The 17,016-nt window shown below is 34.3% G+C and overlaps 1 protein-coding gene across 2 annotated transcripts; it reads left to right on the top strand.

The window, feature by feature from the left end:
* Nucleotides 1–1,611: 1,611 nt before the first annotated feature.
* On the top strand, nucleotides 1,612–14,849 carry LOC147381074 (uncharacterized). 2 transcript variants are annotated; one of them, XR_015174784.1, is made up of 5 exons: nucleotides 1,612–1,756; nucleotides 2,129–2,380; nucleotides 9,142–9,234; nucleotides 9,818–9,886; nucleotides 14,556–14,849. XR_015174784.1 is itself a non-coding variant. In XM_086430875.1 (5 exons), exons 2-5 carry the CDS (start codon nucleotides 2,297–2,299, stop codon nucleotides 14,648–14,650), a joined length of 351 nt encoding a protein of 116 aa, XP_086287001.1. In that variant the 5' UTR covers nucleotides 1,612–1,756; nucleotides 2,129–2,296; the 3' UTR covers nucleotides 14,651–14,849. The 2 variants fall into 2 exon arrangements, 1 of the variants encoding a protein (XP_086287001.1); XM_086430875.1 differs by having other exon boundaries at nucleotides 14,546–14,849.
* Nucleotides 14,850–17,016: the final 2,167 nt, after the last annotated feature.

Here is a 17,016-nt window from a genome sequence, read left to right on the forward strand (position 1 = left end):
ACAACTATAAAATTGTAAAATATCTTAAAAAGAGTTAGAGGGAGAGTTGGTATTATAAAATATTTTAAAAGGGTTTATCTCCACTTTTTAAGTGAAAGAAAACTTACATTTTTCTCTCTCCTCTTCTCTCCAATTCTTTTCTCTTCTTTCCCCACTTAACAATCCAATCAAGAGAAATGGAGAGAAACTCAATTATTTTCTTTTCTCTTCTCTCAATCCAAACACAGTTTAAGGGATCTTTTCATCCTTCCCTAACAATTTTGAAAATGGGTTAATTTTTTTTTTTGATTTATTTTTAATTTTTAACTTACTACTTTATACCTTTCTACATAATTATTAATTGTTTACTTTGCTTCGAAAGATAATATATTGTCGGAAAGATGAAACCACAACTGGTTGTTTTAAGTTTCTTGAACATTATGGAGAATAGGGCATATTTTTTTCATGAAAATTTAGAAGAATAAATATTTTTTGATAGTGAGCATTATAGAATATTTTTTGTCAGTTAAGTGAGTTAAGGGAGATATTACAAATAAGGAAACGTATGTATATTAAAGAGTGAGTGTAGCTTTACGAACTTAAAAATATTTCAAATCTTTTCAAGAGTCGATGCGCTTACCTCATGACATCTAAAAACATGATCTAATTCCATAGGAATGCAGAGCACAAAATTCTATGAACTTAAAAAAAAAATTATTATTCATATTTAAATTTGAGAGTGGATATTTGGTAGCTGTCCCTTTTCAAAACCTTAGATCAAGCCCAAATTATTATTATTTTTAATCGAGAACTCCTTACAAGGCCTTGAAACATTGGATCATGTTTTTGGATGTCACAAGGTGAGCCCAAGTACCCTTATGCTATGTTTGGTAATTCTTCTAAAGACTGAAGTCTGAAGTTTGGAAACATCTAATATCTAAAACTAGAAATCAGATTTCAAAGCATCTCTTCATCGTTGATTCAAAACTTCTGAATTTTGATTTTAAAGTCTGAAATCTGAACTAAAACAAACAAAAATAAAACTTCTAAAGTCAAAATTTTAAAGGTGGGCCACCTCTATCCAAACTTCAAAAGTGTTACCAAACACACACTTAGTAACGGTGAAATCCTTACTAGCTTAGTAAGAGTAGTTCAACTGGGTTCTGTAGGGAATTCAACTTAAAATTCTTAACCTGTGAGAAGAAAAATAGAGAAAAAACATACGTTAAAAAAAAAAACAATCACACACACAAGATAATATTTACGTGGTTCGACAATTTGCCTACGTCCACGGAATTGCAGAGATTTCACTATTATCAAGAAGAAAATAAAAGTGTGGCTACAGTCTCAAAAACGACAACCAAGACTACGTAAAAAAAAAAAAAAAAAAAAAATCTAATCACCAAAAACGATTTCTATATAGTGCGTACAAGATTCACAATGAACTACAAAACGGGCAACAAAAAAAAATTATAATAATTCCCGGGGGCATTGCCCCTTGGACCCTAGGAGGTTTGTCCATAGTGCTCCGTCTTGGGCCTATCAGCCCAAGCCTCCGCTCCATAGATTAAGCCTTAGAAAATCTCCCATCAAAAAAATCACACAACATTATTCGGATCGAATCGGGTCGTCAATCGGATCAAATATAATTAGGCTCCATAAAGCCCAACAGGTTCTTCTTAAAAACAGTCTACTCGTTGTGAGTTGTGATGGTCCTTTTAATTTTAATGGACAATTCTAGATTTGTAACGTATCGGTCACCTCTCTCTATCTACAGGTACATCTTGCTCGTTTTACTGATACTGAATGGGTTTCTTTGGTTTTATGGATTTAAGATTGTTTTTGGATATGTTTTTGTTTAATTGTATGCCATTCTCAGAAGGAGAAGTTTTACTGAATTTCCCCTTGTTTATCTGTTTGTATATGAGAATCCATTCTATTTTGTTATTTGAATAATTTGTTAAATTTTTTTTCCCCTAATGTTGAAAAGAATCCCTTCTAAAGTATTATATCTGTTAAAATTACATAAATCTATGAAATAATTGAGTTCTTGAAGGTGGGTATCTTCTTCTTTTTCCTCTTTCGTTTAGATCATTTTTATGTGGTTTTGAATTTTAATAATAATTCATGTTTTTTGCTCTCCTCCAAGGCCTTTACCTTACGATGTAGATCCAAGATGTTTCCGTTTTCCACGGGAAGGACTTGTCTCAAGAGGTGGGATCAGACATGAGTTCTTCGCCCTATTTGGGGCTCAAGATACCATTTCATTCAATTTTCTCATAAAATCGGGGGTTATACTTTACAAAACCCCAAAATTATGATCGGATGTTCTCACCATTTCCACGTTGGTTGTATATATGAGTGGATGGAGAGAAGTGAAAAATGTCCAGTCTGTGGCAAGGTAAGTACTGCTTTCTTACTCGTTGGTTCTGCATAATGATCCTTTACGAATTGGCATGGGAGATGGTTTTGTCATTTGATTTGCATTTTAATAGTAGTGCTAAGTGTTAGGTCTGAAGTAAGTTGGAGAATTGGCATGCCTAAAAGATATCGAAAGATCTTCGGAGGATTCTTGGTAACCCTAATGCTTTCTATAAATAGGAGAGAAAAACTGAACTTCATGGATTCTTTTTGCTCATTGCTTTGTAATCAAGGAAGGGAGTTGTACATCCAAGCATCAGTTCAAGATCAATAAAAAAAAAGTTTCAGTTTCATTTATTTTTTTCTATTATCTATTTATGCTATTCTGATATTGACTTGCAATGATGTAGGGTTAATCCCTCCATTAGAGAGGTCGAGGAAGCCAAGAGCAAGATGGTCAAATTAGATATCTCTGGTCTTGTTTCTTTAATGATTATTGTTTTAAATTGGTTTCTTTTGATTAGTTAAATCTCAGATCTAGAATGATTTACTTCGACTTTGATAATTTAAACTTAGATTAGATCAAGTTAAATCATGTTCTGCCAAGATCATCAATTATAGGTTTGTTTTTGTCTAACAAAAATGATTCATAGGTTTCTTTGTATAAAATGTACTTTCATTGATTTATTTCTGATCCATAACATTAGTTTGCTGATTGGATCGAGACAAAAGAAACAACTTTAGGTAATCTAAGTTGGTTATTTGTTTATGGTGGAATGGACTGATCTAAATTTTACATTATTGTTTTCATTAGCTACGATACTCTTTTTAGTTTAGTGAATGATATCATCAAAAGAAAGTGTTTTTAGTTTTCTATTCCCTCATTGTTTAACGTTAGAATAATGAAACCCTATTGTCCTTGTGGATTGACCATTGCTTGCCAAGGTTATATTTATTTGTTCTGCAATACTTTTATTGAGAGATCTATGACAAACAATTCCTCCCTAAAAAAATGTTCTTGTTGCACTCCTTCCTGGACAATCAAGAAGTTGTAGAGATCGATTTGATTCCAATTTGATTTGAGTAGTTACGTAAATTCGTTCAATTCCAGTTCTTCTTTACTAAGTTGTGGAGATCGATTTGATTTCATTTGTTGGAGAGAGAGAGTTGCTTGAATGGATAACTGAAAAATATAGACAATGGAGAGATTGAAAAGTCCAACCAATAGAGGAGATTAGCGTTTTGTTGGCGTGGCATCAAAATTTTATGAAGGTTCTTACAAATTTCATAAAGCACAAGAAAGTCCCTAAAAATCATAAATCGGCCCGCACATCCAAATTAGGGCTATTAACTAGGTACGCCCCCCCTACTGTTTTGGTTGGGTTGTGATTTTTGTAGATAAATTCCATTATCAGAGAAAAGTTAAAGTGATCCACGTTAAAGGGCTATATACCCAAATGTATAAGTGAAGGCCGCCAAAAATCCATAAAGTCCTCATAAATGGAATTGGACCAAATTAACCTTTAGACCAACTAATCAAAGCTCATTAAGTCAAGAGTATAGTTGGAAAGTCAAATTACCCTAAGTCTATAAATATGAAAGCTTCCCTCATTTGAAGTTCTCGAGATCACTTTCTCTCAGAAGACAGAAGCTCTCTTTTTGGAGAATAAAAAGCTCTCAAACCCTTATCCAAAAACGAAACAAGGTTTTTCAAGATAGACTTAGACTCCGATTCAAGAGAAGATTAAGCCTAAAAACCCATCTTCAGAAGTCAATAAATCCTTCTTAGCCGATCAAGCTCGAAGTCCAAAGAAAAGAAATCAACACAAATTCACTATAGAAAATCAAGCACAATGCCCCACCCCCACTCAACTTGGCCAGCATGTTCGTTAGTGAGTCAACTATAGACTACTTTGAAAAAGAAATCGACTCCAAATGTTCCTATTTCATTGATATGTTTGGACACTGCTTGTCCAACAAAAATGGAGTGTAAAAAATCCTATTGGTCTAGTCTATCCACAACTTCCTCTTACAAACGAACGTTACGAACCTTTCATCCTTTGACCAAAACCCACATTTTTGCCATCAGTCCTCCGGAAATTCAAAATGCGGTTCTCCTCCCTCTCTCTTCATATACCTTCACTTTTAGTCCCTAACAGAAAGCTTTCATCAATCACCCACAATATTCTTCCTCAAACAAAAATCTTTGAAACGTTTTGGTTCCGTTCTTCTTCTTCTTCGTGTCGTCGTTTTTCCTCTACTTCAAAAACCCTAAAATGTTCTTCTCAGAAACAATCCATAGAAGAGCTTGAGAGGCTATTTTCAAATCTAAATCAAGTCACTTTGAAGAGAGAACTAGGTCAATTCATCAAGATTTTCACAAAATTTTTTGTTTTTTTTATGAATTTGTATGTTTTTTTTTTTTTTTCTTTCTTGATTTTGACACAGATTATTAGTGTTTCAATTTTTTTTTTGTTCTCAGGAAGCCTTATCATTGTAGTATTTCTGGTTGCGGGCACTACAGTATGGATAATTTACTCATATTGAACTAAGGGTGTCAATGGCTACCCATTTAACCAAAATCGAACCGGAATTGGAACTAAATACCCCGGTTCCGGATCCCTTTTTATTGGAACCGATTAGAGCCCGATCTAAAATGGAATCAAACCAATAGGAATCGGAACCGTTAGGTTCTAGCCAATGGGTACCCGCAAACCGATTTATTTTGTCATTTCTGTCCATTATATAGATGATTTAAGGTATTTTTTATTTAAAAAATAAATGCATGTTATATAAAATTCTTTAGTTTTTCGTATAAATTATTGATTGAACCTTAAAATGAGTTACTCTTCTAAAAAATTATTAATTTTAACAAAGATAAAATTTTATTTTTGAAAAAAATAATTATTTTGTATCTTAAGTATAACAAATTATAACTAAGTGAACAATTTTGTTGATAATATGTTAATTTTTTTTGAAGGGAACTTTTTTTTTATAATGATTTGAAATACTTTTTTTGTCATTCAATTCTTGAGAGCCGGAACCGATGGGTATCCATTATTTTTGGCAGTTCTGGTTCCATTTATTTTGGAACCAGAACCGACCCATTAACACCCCTATATTGAACTCATTTCATTGTTGAGCATGAGCTGTCTTTTTCATGGGTTTAATCAGACCCGATATCCGACCCGAACAATACCTGTTTGTTGTGGGTTTGAATTGTTGAATTTAAATAGTTGCTTTTAACGCACCAATTTTTTATTTATAACACACCTATAAAGTATAGACAACTACTTAATTTCATAATGATTGGTGTGTTGCAAGGTATCTAGATGCATAGAATTTCTCTAAATTTAAGAGCATAATCAGATGCATAGAATATGGGTCTAGGGTATCTAGACGGATTCGATCTGGGTTCGGGGTCTTGGAACATGTATTTAGGTTGGTGGGCCTATGTTGGAAATTGGGATCTAACCATATCTCATAATGGGTTGTTGGTTTGGATGTTAAAGTAAGAGCATAATAAAATGCATAAGGTGTGGATCGAGGATATATAGACCAATTCGGGTCCAAGGGGTATATGGGTCCGGTTGGGCATTTGTTCCAATTGTATTGGCCTACAGGTTGTGGGTTCGGATTGCCATAGTAGGATCATATTAAGATGTAGGGGTGTTCAAAAAATCTGGAACCGGTAATGTGGGTCAACTTGGACTTGTTTTTAAACTCGAAAACCAAACCGGTTTCTTTCTCGGACCATGACCAACCCAATGAATATTGGTTTGGTCTTAGGTTGGGTGTTTGAAACCGAATTGAACCCGGATTGATTTTACTCGCAAACCCGAATCGAAACCTGCTATCTCGATTTCGAACCCCTTTTGACCCAAATTTTAGAACTCCAACGGTCAGTTCTGAATTTTTTTTCCAATAACACCCCTCCCCATTTTGTTGTTTAGTGAAAAAACGGGGTATGTTAGTCTTTTGCATAGTAATACATTTATTATGTCCTTAATAAATGCATTTATTATGTTGGCATTGATTGCCAAAGCATTTACTACAAAGAAACCATTTAAATCAAAATACTAAAATGCCTTTAGCATTTATTATGTATAAAAGACCAATATACCCCTATCTTTTTCACTAAAAGAAAAAATGGGGAGGGGTACTATTGGGAAGTGAATGTAGTGAACAATGCTAACATCCCCCATGAGGTATTGGATGTTAACATTCCCCTTATATATATACTAGAGTTTTCCTCTGCTTATGGCACGAGCATCCTCTCTCGAGTTGAGGGGGTAAAAGCGAAAATAATAAAATTGGAGTAGGTGGTGGCAATTTTAACACGACACGAAATTAATGGGTTTGAGTTAAGTCTATTTGGATTTGGGGTATTATTGAAAATTGTAAGGTTAAAGGGGTGAAAGATGAAAAATAACAAAGTGGGTTAAAATAGTAAATGAGGAAATATAGTAAAGTTATAGGGGTTGAAGTGTAAAAGAAATAAAGTGGATCCCATAAAACAATGGCTTGATGGGAGGGTTAAGGGCATAAAAGTGAAAAAAGTAAAATTGAAAGGGTATTATTAAAAAAAATTGAGGTTAAAGGGGTAAAAGGTGAAAAATAACAAAATAGGTTAAAAAGGGTAAAAGAGGAAATATAAAAAGTTAGAGGAGTGAAAATGAAGTTGAGGGGGGTAAAGAGAAAAAAAAAATGTAGGTCCCACACCAAGGTTTGTGCCTCACAACTGTACCAACTCAGTTGTATTTATTATATAGATATATAGCTGTTGGGTTATATATATTGCTGTTGGGACTTGGGAATTGTGATACTATGTACTTTTCAAATATTTGAAAAATGCAATTTTTTCAAATATTTGAAAATGGATTTCGGGTCAAAATCCATATCGGCTTGAACCCAATAAACTGGTTTCGGTTCGATATGGGTTACCCGATTGAACACCCCTATTGATATCCATTCGTATCCGACAATGACCTCCGGGTTGTGGATTTGAATTGTTAAAGTAGGAGCATAATAAGATGCATAGGGTTAGGATCTAGACCAAGCTGGGTTTGGGTTGGGGGGTCCTAGAACATGTATTTAGGTAGGGGTGTTCAACTGGGTAACCTGTATCGGAACAAAATCGGATTAACGGGTCTTGGACAGGTTTGGGGGCAAATCAAACTTTGGACCGAACTAACTAGTCTAGGTTGAACCCAAAATTGATGCCCTAAAGGTAAACCCGAAATCGGGTCCAAACAGTTCCGGTATGGGTTTTAACCCAAAATCCATAAAATTTGAAAGCATTGCATTTTTTCAAACTTTTAAAAAGTACTTAACGTCATGTTTCCCAAGTCTCAAAAGTTATATATCTATATAATAAAACACAACTGAGTTGGTATAGTTGTGACACAAACCTTTGTGTGGGACCCACTTTATTGCTTTTTCTTTTTACCCCCACTTAACTTTATTTTCACTCATCTAATTTTATCATATAACATCTTTTCCCCTTTTAATCTATTTTATTATTTTCATCTTTTACTCCTTTAACCTCAAAATTAATTAATAATACTCTTCCAACTTTTTTTTTTCACTTTTATTCCCTTAACCCTCCCATCAAGCTATAGTTTTGTGGGACCCAATTTATTTTCTATACACTTCACCCCTATAACTTTACTATATTTTCTCTTTTACTCCTTTAACCCACTTTATTGGTTTTCGTCTTTTACTCTTTTAACCTTAAAATTTTTCAATAATACCCCAAACTCAATTAGGCTTTTGACCCAAACCTACTAATTTTGTCATTTTTGAGTCGCGTTCATGGGTTGTGTTAAAATTGCCAACGATACCCCAAATCCAATTAGACTTAACGTCAGGCACACTGCCCACTATTCAAAAAAAATTTGAAATAAAAAATTGAAAAAAAGTCGGAACAATTTTCAAGATTATTGGACTTCTAAAACCAGGTTTGCGGGTTTCAGTCTAGGTTTGCGTGTAAAAATCGGTCCTGTTTCAGATATCTAACCGAAGATTGAATCAATACTCATCGGGTTGGTCACGGTCCGAGTAAGAAACCGGTTTCGAAGTTTTTACACCCCTAAATATGAGTAGGTGGATACGGTTTGGACTTTGGATCCTATTTGGAATCCAATCATGTCCGGCAATGGCCTCCGGGTTGTGGATTTAAAGTTGGAGCATAATAAGATGCATAGGGTCATGATCTAGGGTATCTAGACCAAGTCAGGTTGGGTGGTCTTGGAACATGTATTTAAGTAGGTGGATACGGTTTGGACTTTGGGATCCAATTGTATTTGACATTGGTCTCCGGGTTTTGGATTTGAATTGTTAAAGTAGGAGCATAATTAGATGCATAGGGTTAGTATCTGGGGTATCTAGACCAAGTTGGGTTTGGGTCAGGGCGCCTTAGAACAAGTATTTAGGTAGGTGGATACAGTTTGGACTTTTGGAACCGATTCTATCTTGTAATGGCCTATAGGTTGTGGGTTTGGATTGTTAAAGACATTAGGAGCATGATAAGATGAATAAGGCATGGATTCAGGGTATCTAAGTCGAGTCTGATTTGGGTTGGGGGTTCATGGAACATGTATTTAGGTAGGTGGGTCCAGTTTGGGCATTGGGATCCATTCTGATCCCGTAATGGGGATGGGATCGGATCCTACTACAAGGTTCATTTATACATACCACACGAATGCAAATGCAACTTTTGAAACACAAGTATCAAAGTTACAACATCAATGTCTTTCTATTTATAGCTTAATCTATTTCAAATGCCATTAAATTCTACAGGTAGGTGCAGGTATCCTTGTTATTCCTGCAGTTACACAGGCAGCTGGATTTCTGGCCTCTGCAATCACCTGCATTCTTTGTTGGATTTATATGGTAATAATTTAAGTCTGCCCAAAGTACATTACTATCTTGTTTTAGAAAATTTATATTCAAACTTCTCCTGTCTTTATTTTCATTTTAAATATTTGATGATCACCTTGTATATGTAATACCAATTGACCACCTTAACCAATGACATCTTGTCCATGGCTCGAAATTCCAGAATTTGTCGACCTATATTGATATTTATCAGCCAAGTCCGATCCGAAACATTAATTCCGAAATATTCAATGTTTTGGGAATGCATTGGAACGTTTCGGTCGAGATGGTATCAGTTTTTCTCTTGATCAAACTATTGCCTTGAGACAAGATTTTAAACCTTGATCTTATCTCTATATGAAAACCAAGATAGCACCATTTGATTGATAGTTCAATCAATTGAGGTGTTTTGATTGTAGGCAAATGGTGGTTTAGTTCTTAAAAATGGTAGGTTTTGTGATTCATTGAGGCCTTGCAATTGCCATTAATTTATATTTGATATTCCGTTTTTCTTTTTGGTATAAACTATGAGAGTGATTAGGTTATAACTGACTGGTTTTTTTTTTGGAAAAATACTTCATCAACTAATTTAATGCAGGTTGTGACTGGATTGCTAATCAGGGAAGTTAATTTGAATTGTGAACTTGGTTCTGGCGGTGTCTTGCCGGTAATTTTGCATTTTATCCCTGACTCATCTTTTGATATATATAATTCTAATAACAAAAGAGTTGGAGAGGATGGTTTCAAATCTAAATCAAGTCACCTTGAAGAGAGAACCAGGTCAATTCATCAATGAGATTTTCACAATTTTGTGTGTGTGTGTGTGTGTATGCTTTTTTCTTGATTTTGACACTGAGATTATTAGGGTTTCGATTGTTTTTTTTCTTAGGAAGCCTTATCAGTGCAGTATTTCTGGTTGCCTGCACTATGGTATAGGATAATTTACCCATATTGAACTTCATTTCATTGATGATCATGAGCTATGTTTTTAATGGGTTTAATCAGACCCGAACAATACCTGTTTGTTGTGGGTTTGGATTGTTGAATTTAGATAGCTGCTATTAACACAACTGTTTGTTGTGGGCTTGGATTGTTGAATTTAGATAGCTGCTATTAACACACCAATTTTTTTTGTTATAACATACCTTTAAAGTATTGACAACTGCTTAATTTCAAAATGATTGGTGTGTTGCATGTAAAAGTTGGTGTGACAATAGAATTTCTCTAAATTAGGAGCATATTAAGCTGCATAGAATATGGATCCAGGGTATCTGACGGATTTGGTCCAGGTTGGGGGTCTTGGAACATGTATTTGGGTAGGTGGGCCCAGGTTGGGAATTGGGATCTAACCATATCTAATAATGGATTGTTGGTTTGGATGGTAAAGTAAGAGCATAATACAATGCATAGGGTGTGGATCGAGGGTATACAGACCAATTCGGGTCCAGGTGGTATATGCGTCCGGATGGGCATTTAGATCCGATTGTATTGGCCTACAGGTTGTGGGTTCGGATTGCTATAGTAGGATCATATTGAGATGTAGGGGTGTTCAAAAAATCTGGAATAGGTAATGTGGGTCAACCCGGACCAGTTTTTAAATTTGAAAACTGAATCGATTTCTTTCTTGGACCATGATCGATCCAATGAATATTGGTTTGGTCTTGGGTTTGGTGTCTGAAATCGAATTGAACCCGGATTGATTTTACTCACAAAGCCGAACCGAAACCAATGAGCCCAATTTCGAACTTGGTCTTTGACCCAAAGTTTAGAACTCCAACAGTTTTTTTGACTTTTTTTTTTTCCAATAATACCCCTCCCCATTTTGTCTTTTAGTGAAAAGACAAGATTATGTTAGTCTTTTGCGTAATAAATGCATTTATTATGGCCTTAATAAATGCATTTATTATTAGGGGTGTCAATGGGTCAGTTCCTAAGGAACTTAAAACTATAACCATGATATTTAGTTTGGTTTCGGTTCTTGTCGGTTTCGGGTTGGTTTCAAATTAAATGGAATTGGAACTGAAACTGCCAAGGGTACCCATCGGTTCCGGTTCTCAAGAATCGAATGAGAAAAAAAGTATTTCAAATCATTATGAAAAAATCCTTTCTAAAAATTAACATATTATCAACAAAAATTTTAACTTGGTTATAATTTGTTATACTAAAGACACAAATTAATGATTTTTTCCAAAAATAAAAATTTATCTTTGTTAAAAGTAATAAATTTTTAGAAGAGTGGCTCATTTTAAGATCCAATCGACAATTTATATAAAAAAAATTGAAGAATGTTATAAGATGTATTTATTTGAAATAAAAATATCTTAAATCATATATAGAATGGAAAGAAATGACAAAATAAATCGGTTGCAGGTACCCGTGGATAGAACCTAACGCTTCCGGTTCCTATCGGTTTGGTTTCATTTTAGACCCGGATCTAATCGGTTCCAATAAAAAGGGATCCGAAACCGGGGTTTTCGGTTCTGGTTCCGGTTCAGTTAAATGGGTACCCATTGACACCCCTATTTATTATGTTGGCATTGATTGCCAAAATATTTATTACAAAAAAATCATTTAAATTGAAATACTAAAATGTTCTTAGCATTTATTATGTATAAAAGACTAATATACCCTTGTCTTTTTCACTAAAAGGCAAAATGGGGAGGGGTACTATTGGGAAGTGAATGTAGTTGACAATGTTAACGTCCCCATAAGGTATTGGACGTTAGCATTCCCCTTATATATAATTATATATATGTACTAGAGTTCGTCTGTGCCTATGGCACGAGCATCCTTTATCGAGTTGAGGGTGTAAAAGCAAAAAAAAAAAAAAATTGGAGTAGGTGGTGGCAATTTTAACACGACTTGAAAACGACACAAAATTAATGGGTTGAGTCAAGCCTATCTAGGTTTGGGGTATTATTGAAAAAATTTAAGGTTAAAGGGATAAAAGATGAAAAATAATAAAGTGGGTTAAAATGATAAAAGAGGAAATAAAGTAAAGTTATAGGGGTTGAAGTGTAAAAGAAATAAAGTGGATCCCACAAAACTATAGCTTGATAGGAGGGTTAAGAGTATAAAAGTGAAAAAAATAAAGTTGGAAGGGTATTATTAAAGAATTTGAGGTTAAAGGGGTAAAAGATGAAAAATAATAAAATATATTAAAAGGGGTAAAAGAGGAAATGTAATAAAGTTAGAGGAGTGAAAATAAAGTTGAGGGGGTAAAGAGAAAAAACACAATAAAGTTAGATCCCACACAAAGGTTTGTGTCTCACAACTGTTCCAACTCAGTTGTGTTTATTATATAGATATATAGTTGTTGGGTTATATATAGCTGTTGGGACTTGGGAATCGTGACACTAAGTACTTTTCAAATATTTGAAAAAATGAAATTTTTTTCAAAATTTATGAATTTCGGGTCAAAATCCAGACCGGTTTGAACCTGGTAAACTGGTCTCGATCTGATTTGGGTTACCCGATTGAACACCCTTATTGATATCCAATTGTATCCGATAATGACCTCTGGGTTGTGGATGTGAATTGTTGAAGTAGGAGCATAATAAGATGCATAGGGTTAGGATCTAGACGAAGTTGGGCTTGTGTTGGGGGGTCCTGGAACATGTATTTAGGTAGGGGCGTTCAAATGGGTAATCGGACCGGACCAAAATCGGATTAACGGGTTTTGGACAGGTTTGGGGGCAAATCAAACCTTGGACCGAACTAACTAATCTAGGTTGAACCCGAAATCGATGACTTGAAGGTAGACTCGAAATCTAGTCCAACCCGTATCGATCCGGGTTACTTGGAATTCATAAAATTTGAAAAAATTGCATTTTTCAAATGTTTAAAAAGTATTTAGTGTCACGATTCTCAAGTCCCAAAAGCTATATATCTATATAATAAAACTCAACTAAGTTGGTACAGTTGTGAATCACAAACCTTTGTGTGGAACCCACTTTATTACTTTTTCTCTTTACATCACTTAACTTTATTTTCACTCCTCTAATTTTATTATAAAATCTCTTTTACCTCTTTTAACCATTTTTTTAAAATTATTTTTCATCTTTTACCCCTTTAATCTCAAAATTATTTAATAATATCTTTCCAACTTTATTTTTTCACTTTGATCCCCGTAACCCTCCCATTAAGTTATAGTTTTGTGGGACCCACTTTATTTCCTTTACACTTCACCCCTATAACTTTACTATATTTTCTCTTTTACCTTTTTATCCCACTTTATTCATTTTCGTCTCTTACTCCTTCAACCTTAAAAATTTTCAATAATACCCTAAACCTAATTAGGCTTGACCCGAACCCACTAATTTCGAGTCATTTTCATAGGTCATGTTAATATTGCCAATAATACTTAAACCCAATTAGACTTGACATCAGGCACACTACCCACTGTTCAAAAAAATATTGAAAAAAGTCAGAACAATCTTCAAGATTGTTGGAGTTCTAAAATCGGGTTTGCGGGTTTCAGTTCGGGTTTGTGTGTAAAAATCGATCTAGTTTTGGGTTCAGTTCGGTTTCAGACACCTAACCGAAGACCAAAGCAATACTCGGTTCAGATTTGAATTACCAATTCTGGAGTTTTAACACCCTAAATATGGGTAGGTGGGTATGGTTTGGATTTTGAATTCTATTTGGAATCCATTTCTATCCAGCAATGGCCTCTAGGTTGTGGATTTAAAGTAGGAGCATAATAAGATGCATAGGTCCATGATCTAGGGTATCTAGACCAAGTCGGGTTTGGGTTGGGGGGTCTTGGAACATGTTTAAGTAGGTGGGTATGGTTTGGACTTTGGGATCCAATCGTATCCGGCAATGGCCTCCGGGTTGTGGATTTGAATTGTTAAAGTAGGAGCATGATAAGATGCATAGGGTTATGATCTAAGGTATCTAGACTAAGTTGGGTTTGGGTCAGGGGGTCTTAGAACAAGTATTTAGGCGGGTGGATACAGTTCGAACTTTTGGAACCGATTCTATCTTGTAATGGCCTATATGTTGTGGGTTTGGATTGTTAAAGACAGTTGTAGGAGCATAACAAGATGCATGAGGCACGGATTTGGGGTATCTAGGTCGACTTTGATTCGGGTTGGGGACCATGGAACATGTATTTAGGTAGGTGGGTCCAGTTTGGGCATTGGGATCCAGTAATGGGGATGGGATCGGATCCTACTACAAGGTGCATTTATACATACTACATGAACGCACATGCAACTTTTGAAATGCAGGTATCAAAGTTACAACATCAATGTCGTTTTATTTATAGCTTAATATATTTCCCTCTACAATCCCCTTTTTCAAATGCCATTAAATTCTATAGGTAGGTGCAGGTATCCTTGCTGTTTCTGCAGTGACACAAGAGGCTGGATTTCTGGTCTCTGCAATCACCTGCATTCTTTGTTGGATTTATATGGTAATAATCTAAGTCTGCCCAAATTACATAACTATCTTGTTTTAGAAAATTTATATTCAAACTTCCCTTGTCTTTTTTTTCATTTTGAATATTGGATGATCACCTTATATACATAATGCCAATTGACCACCTTAACCAATGACATCTTATCCATGGTTCAAAATTCCAGAATTTGTCGACCAATACTGATATTTATCGGTCAAGTCCAATACGAAACAATAATTCCAAAATATTTTCATTAGAAAAATAATTGCTTTGTCTTAAGTATAATTCTATATTCACAAATATTATAGTTTCAAATGTTTTTTCTTTTATTGAAAATTATGATTATTAATATAAAAATATTTATTTTAGTTAATTTTATTATTTTTTCTCTAATTTGCTTATAATTTTTAGTATATAAAGTTTTGAAACACAATTTTAGGAAAAGTATTTATAAATTTTAAGTTTTTTTTATATGCATCACACATCTTTATATAAACCTTTACCCGTACTAAATTACCTAGTATTAATGAGGAGTGAATTAATTGGACCAATTTGACTTGGCTAGGGTTTGGATTGAGCATTTCATGCCCGAGGTCGGATTGGGCGAGGGTGCGGGTTGGTGTTTGTGAATTTTGGGTGGGCACTTATTGATCCCCAACCTCCTGAAGTTGCAGTTGAAAGAAATGAAGAGAAAATAAACTTATTGAAAGAAAAGAGAAGAAATTCCATCTTGGTTGGTTTAACAATAAAGAGAGTCGTGATTTTTTGACAACCACTTTGACATACACCCTCATACACTCCATGACGTGGTATGGGTTAGAACCATAGATCTTTTTCTTGGGATACACAATTGCACATCTCATAAATCTATGCGGCTGTGTATCTGAGGAAAAAAGATCTATGATTTTAGCCCATGCCACGTCAAGGGGCGTATGTTAGAGGGGGTGCGTCAGAAAATCATTATTCATAAATAATAATAAAAAAATAGTGTGGAGAAAAAAGTGTCGAGTTGTATTGTTTTAGTGCTCTTATTAGTCATGAGCATTTCTTCTCTCTAATTTGGAGGGAAAAAAAGAGGGGAAAAAATTAAATCGTTTTTTCTCTCCATTATTTTTCTTCTCTCCTCTCTTTGACAATCCAAACAAGAGAAATGGAAAGAAATTCACTTTTTTTTTAAAACTTTTCTTCTCTCCATTTCTCTCAATCCAAACACACCATGAAAGTTTATAAGATCCTTTCAAAACCCTAATATGACAATACTAACAATCCAACTCATTTTGTAACGTTACTTCAATTACGTTGTAACCTCCCAATCATACACCTAAAAATTGTCAACGAAGAGAAATTAACAAGAAGATTAGTATCTGAAATAGAAGATTGATACTTCTTCTATCCAAATTGAATATTAATGTTGCTAGAGGTCCATGAGATGATGTAAATGTTTTTTTTTTATTATAAAAAAAACTCAATTATATCTCACAATAGACATCCAAAACTACTAGAAATTGTAATCTACACTATTTGTTATTTTAAACAATAAATAAAGAAATAAAAGAACACAGATCTTTTGCCTATGCCAATAACAGGGCAAAATAATATCCAAACCCCTAAAAAAAAATAAAAATAATAAATTGAAGAGGGGGGGGGGGGGGGGGGGGGGACCCCCTCACTTATTTCATAGATTTATGTCATTTTAAAAGATACCCTTTTTAGGTAAGAAGTGATTTTTCTCAATATCACAAAAAGGCAAAAAACATGAATTATTATTAAAATTCAAAATCACAAAAAAATGATCTAAAAGAAAGAAGAAAAAGAAGAAGATACCCAGCTTCATGAGCTCAATTATTTCATAGATTTCTGTAATTTTAACAGATATAATACTTTAGAAGTATGGTTTTAAAACCCGTCCGAGATCGAGACGTATAACCTGAGTTAACTCAATATTAGAGCTGAACGAGACCAACTCACAAAGTCACTTTTTTTATCAAGATTTAGAACTCACGTTTAATTTTTTGATTTGTCTCATGAGACATCTCAAATATATCGGAAAACTTGTCGAAGACGACTCGGTATCGGGCCTAGATGAGACGAGACGTGAAATCGAGTTTTAAAACCATGTTTAGAAGGGGTTCTTCTCAAAATTAGGGAAAAAAAATCTAACAAATTATTAAAATAACAAAATAGAACGGATTCTTATATACAACAGATAAGCAAGGGGAAGTAAAACTTCTCCTTCTGAGAATGATATAGAATTAAACAAAAAGATATTAAAAAACTGTCTTAAATCCATAAAACCATAGAGACCCATGTCGAAAGGGGCAGAGTTGGTATTATAAAATATTTTCTCTCCTCTTCTCTCCATTTTTGGAGAGAGAAAACCCACTTCTTTTTCT

Source organism: Akebia trifoliata, unplaced genomic scaffold, assembly GCF_017979445.1.
Source record: "Akebia trifoliata isolate Shusen 1 unplaced genomic scaffold, ASM1797944v1 Contig00775, whole genome shotgun sequence".
NCBI classification, from domain to species: domain Eukaryota; kingdom Viridiplantae; phylum Streptophyta; class Magnoliopsida; order Ranunculales; family Lardizabalaceae; genus Akebia; species Akebia trifoliata.

What these genes read in the sequence shown, in the direction of transcription:
- LOC147381074 (XM_086430875.1), top strand. Translation starts at nt 2,297, where the DNA reads ATGATCGGATGTTCTCACCATTTCCACGTTGGTTGTATATATGAGTGG. An exon ending in TTCTTTGTTGGATTTATATG is followed by an intron (nt 9,235 to 9,817) that starts GTAATAATTTAA and finishes AATTTAATGCAG; the next exon opens with GTTGTGACTGGATTGCTAAT. An exon ending in GTTCTGGCGGTGTCTTGCCG is followed by an intron (nt 9,887 to 14,545) that starts GTAATTTTGCAT and finishes TAAATTCTATAG; the next exon opens with GTAGGTGCAGGTATCCTTGC.